Below are 5,147 nucleotides of genomic sequence, written 5' to 3' on the forward strand. Positions count from 1 at the left end.
AAGTTTGTCATCCCAATTTTACATATTAAACAACAAAAAGATAATATTTTTAAAGTTAAATAAAAAAACAATTCAATTGTTTTTTTTTATTGGTAATGGACAGAAGCAACCCCCTTGTGGGATTTGGTTTTGTGAGCTCTTTTTCAAGAGCACAAATTCAATTGTTTTTGGAAGGTTTTATATTAAATTTATAGAATTGATTTAATTATATGAGTCTTAGACTAGAATCTTTCTATTAAGAATTAAGAGTATATGTTTCAATAAATCTATGAAGAAGTAAAAACATTAGACATTATATTTAAAAAATCTTTATTGAAATAAACTTACAATTAATTAATTTTTTTAAATTAAATAACTTGTAATTTATTTATAAAATTAAATAACTAAAAAATTCTTTAAATCAAAATTTTCTAAATGCCAAAATTCAAAACCATTTTAAAATAGATTGAAATCATATTTTAAAAAAAAGAAGAGTAAATACTCTCCAAACCTCTCTAACTTTATTTAATAATTAAAAACATACCATAAATCCACTCATATTAAGCCATAATGCACGACAGATTGCAAAGCATGTGACCGACAGATGTACACGTTCTTCGTGACTAACTTACGAGAGATTTTATTGGCCCAAGACTAATCCCAGCGTACAACTGGAATGGGGGAGCTTAAACGTGTGGGCGCCTTAATCCAAGGCGTGAAGGAAGATCGAAAGACTACAAGCTTTCATTTTCTTTCAAATTCACATTCAATGCAAGCTGTACACCATTGGAAATATTAAGTAGCTGACTGTACCCAATAACATATAAACAAAGAACAAATTACAGTTGTATTTGCTGGCAACATCAACAGTTGTAGGTTGCAGTGGGCGGTGATTAAATTTGGTTGGGTGTATGTTAAATGCTGGAAAAATATTTTGGGTCCTCCAAATATTGAATAAAATATACGAGGTTTTGGGTATCTTTGTTGAGTGGAGAATCTTGGTGGGCTGCCGGTTGAGGTCTTTGATCAGAGACTTGGGTGCATGTCTAAAGAATTTTTTGCAATTTGGTGCTGAGATCTGATAGAGCTTGGCGGAGTTTTGTGAGCGAGAGAGAGGGGATTTTTTGTTTTAGGAAGCTGAAAGGTGTTAAGTCAAAACAGATCTGTCATTTTCAATTTGTTATCTGGCTGTATTTTTGAGCTTGATAGCAGGATTGACTGTGTTTCTGAGCTTGATAGCAGGATTGACTGTGTTTCTGAGATTGATAGCAGGATTCAGTGATACCCATTATAACGAGTGACAATCATTGATCGTGCTATAAGCATCTGGACTGGTTAGAGATTTTGAGGTTGGGGTTGATGTATTGGTCATAAGCTGAAATGCAAGTGTGATATGAACAGATCTGAGGGTGATTTGGTCATTTAAACAATAGTTGCAATTCATTTTGGGATTTGATATCTTATTTATGTTCCTTGTGTAACCTAGTTGCAGCTCTGGTATAAGAGTTTGACAGCGTCTATTCAGCATTGGATTGAGTGGGGGGATTGATATATATATTACCTGTAGCGAAAGCAGAGATCTTGGATTGTTGTTTCTGAGGGTACCCGAAAATGCATATGCATGCAAAATCAGACTCTGAGGTGACCAGCTTGGCACCTTCATCTCCTACCAGATCACCTAGGAGACCAGTTTACTATGTGCAGAGCCCTTCAAGGGATTCTCACGATGGGGAGAAGATGTCCTTTCAGTCTACTCCCATACTCAGCCCCATGGGGTCACCCCCACATTCAAGTTCATCACTTGGAAGGCATTCCAGGGAGTCATCAACAAGCAGGTTTTCTGGGTCATTGAAGCCTGGCTCTAGGAAGGTACAGCCTCATGATGGCCGCCATGGGAAAGGAAAGGGATGGAATCAATTCAGTGCCATTGAAGAAGAGGGGGAGTTTGATGAGTCCGAAGAGAAGAAATGGCCCAGGCGTTGTTATGTACTTCTTTTCATACTCTGTTTTGCAGCGCTTTTTACTGTGTTTTCTCTCATCCTGTGGGGCGCCAGTAGATCCTTCAAGCCAGAAGTTACAGTGAAGGTACCCTGGAAGATCGTTATGTTCTTGTTAAGATCATAGGAAATATTGCAAAGATCGCGACTATTTTCTTTTTCTTTTTAATTCTTGGGTTTATGTTAGATCCATAGCAATTTTTCTACATTTCAAATCAATGCAAAACTAAAGTTTAGGTTAGTCAATAACCTGCTTATCGTCATTGAATCTTGGGATTGAGATTCATGTAGTTCATGTATAGTTTGAATATGTTATAGGTTAGGTCTTTGGCTGTAAGATAGAATCTCTTAATGGGTTTGGTATGTAGGCAATGTTAGGCACAGGTGTAAAGAAATTCTGGACTATGTTGGATGCATGCAAAGAAATAGCCTCTTGGATGGTTTGTAATTTGTCTCTAGGGTGTTTAGTTTCTTGGGTTCAGGGAAGACATCAGGTCGTCTACCTGTGGATGTATTCATCGAGGTAAAACATAAGGGAAAAATCATGGAGTTGAGATCAGGTCTTTACTTATGATGTACAGAGCAGATTTTTTTCTTAAGCTCTGGATTATATGAATTTATGGGATAGTTTGATTGATGTAAAACTATCTCTATCTGTAAGGCAGAATCTGTCTGCAGCTAACAGGCATTTTGAAGAATTCAGATGAGTATATAGCCCATGCCTTATAAATTTTCGTGGTAGGATTTATATAGTATAATCGTATTGTCAGGTCTTTAGATTTCTATGAAGTTGTAAACGTTATTGCTTACTTGTCTGTAGGACTATACAGAACAAATTTTTAGTTCTTTAAGGGATTGAGATTAATGAAGAGATCAATATAGATATTATGGCCAGGAGGCTGCAGGGTGTAGATTGTATAAATTTTAAAGGCATGTGTATTCTGCGGAAGATTTTTCTTGTAACAGAGTAATAATCCGTCTAAATATATGGCTATGTTGCGGCTTCTGTTGTATCGTCCTGTGTTAAGCATTTTGTTTTTTACGGTGTCTGCCCAATCTCGTGCTTTTGCTAGAGCCTATTGCAGTGATATTAGTGTCAGTACATGATCGCCCATTTTATTTTGTTTTCGTATAATTTTGTGCTTGATTTCAAAAGTAGATTAATGCCAGTATCAGATCAATGTCTATTTTCTGATGATTAGGGCTGCAGAATTTTAATGGCTAGGTTTTCCAGGGCTTTGAGATTTTGTTAGATATTGGTACATTAATATCAATATTATGGTGATGAGAGCCAGAAAGTTGTAGATCCTATAACTCTAGGAATGTTGGATCTGCCATGGAAGGAGATTAACCCTTCAAACACAGGAGTAACCTTTGTAAATATGTAACGAAGATACTGTCTTTGTTGCATCATCTCTAGCTTTAAGAGGAATTGTATGCACTCTGTTCGACACTTTGACCTGCTTGATATTTCAATCTTGTTCTTTAGCTACTTTTCTCACTTTATATTAGTACCGCTCATGCATGAGTCCTATTGTAGTTCATTTATCAATGGTTTATGATAGTTCTGCGCATATATTCCAGTTCTCTATCAATGCAACTTTGTTTCTGATTTCAAAATATCAATGACCTTACCGGAGATTCAGAATAGTGTTCATTTGCATGCTAGAAACATGCTGAGCAATGTATTCTTTCTGGGTTGGGGATTAACACAAGGATTGTGCCTTTGTTTGCCATGTATTTTATGTAGATATGCATTTGCAGAATTTGAAGATGGCTTTTATATGAGACACTTTGATATGCATGTTAGTGATTGAGAATGAGATCCTAATGGCATTCCATTGAAAATGCAGAGTATTACGTTCAATGATTTCTACATTTCTGCGGGCTCAGACGCAACTGGAGTGCCCACCAAGATGATTTCCATAAACTCAACTTTAAGACTCTCCTTCTACAACCCTGCTACTTTCTTTGGAATGCATGTGACTTCCACACCATTGGATCTGATGTACTATCAGCTAGCAGTTGCATCGGGCCAGGTAAAAACCAGTCTGTTGATTTTACTTAGTGTTTAACACTGTTTTTCTGTAACTAGATTCAATGAAGTGAAAATTTTATTGTTTTATGCAGGTGAACGAATTTTATCAGCCAAAGAAGAGCCGCCGAACGGTAAATGTGGTGTTGCACGGTAACAAAGTTCCTTTATATGGAGGTGGTGCAACTTTGACTAACTCAGATGCAAATGGGGACATTCCACTGGATTTAGCTTTTTCAATCAGGGCAAGGGCTTATGTTTTGGGGAAGCTTGTAAAGCCTAAATTCCGCAAATACGTTCAGTGCAACATCACTCTTGATTCAACCAAGCTGATGAAGGTTACATCACTGGCAAGGTCTTGCCAATATGATAAGTAGAAGAATAGCACACAAGGAGGGAAGAATGTTTTGACTTAGTATTAGTTCTCAGAGTCTGAGAAGCAATGCAGTATATATTTATGTGTCTAGTTTTTTTTGTCAGCATAAATCATGTATTTTCAAGGCTACGGGTCTTGGTTGCCTTAACCTCCCCATTTTCCTGCAAATAATGTATCTATGACCACATTTTCACTATTTGTACTAATATGTGCTTAATACTCAATTGAAGGTTAAGCATAGATCCGTTAAGGATTCCGGGGTTACTAGATAGTGCTAGAGAGTTTTTGAGCAAAAGGGAGAATAGGCAACATTCCTTGAACCATGTGGGAAGGTTGTTAATGGACACAACAAATAAAAGCTTGAAGCTTTGTGCAGAATGAAGAAACAAATTGCTGTAGACAGACAGATTGATTTAATTTATTAATTTTGTTTATCTTTAGCTTTGAAGAAGACAAACATTTGGCAGCTTTTGCCATAGACATCTCTTATGGATTTTCAGTAATTTTATTTTCTGAGAAATTTGTGATGAATAAATCAAAGTTCTGTACACTCAGCTCTGTCGAATATTTCATCAAAATCACTTTCCACACAACTGTACCTTTCATTGGATTGACAAGAAGACAAAGGAACTTCTGGATTGACAAGAAGACAAAAGGAATTTTTTTTATGTTCCAAGAATGAAGAATAAAATAGTAGTAGCACTGTACCTACTGAACATGGATTGCGATCAAAGATGTCCAACTGGTAAAACACATATAT

At 36.3% G+C, this 5,147-nt stretch overlaps 1 protein-coding gene across 1 annotated transcript; it reads left to right on the top strand.

Annotated features, from left to right (window-relative positions):
• Positions 1-701: 701 nt before the first annotated feature.
• LOC131032696 (uncharacterized) lies at positions 702-4,827 on the top strand. Its single transcript, XM_057963734.2, has 3 exons — positions 702-2,064; positions 3,830-4,015; positions 4,107-4,827. Exons 1-3 carry the CDS (start codon positions 1,591-1,593, stop codon positions 4,386-4,388), a joined length of 942 nt encoding a protein of 313 aa, XP_057819717.1. The 5' UTR covers positions 702-1,590; the 3' UTR covers positions 4,389-4,827.
• The last annotated feature ends 320 nt before the right edge of the window (positions 4,828-5,147 follow it).

The sequence above is a fragment of the Cryptomeria japonica genome, chromosome 5 (assembly GCF_030272615.1).
Source record: "Cryptomeria japonica chromosome 5, Sugi_1.0, whole genome shotgun sequence".
Lineage (NCBI taxonomy): Eukaryota > Viridiplantae > Streptophyta > Pinopsida > Cupressales > Cupressaceae > Cryptomeria > Cryptomeria japonica.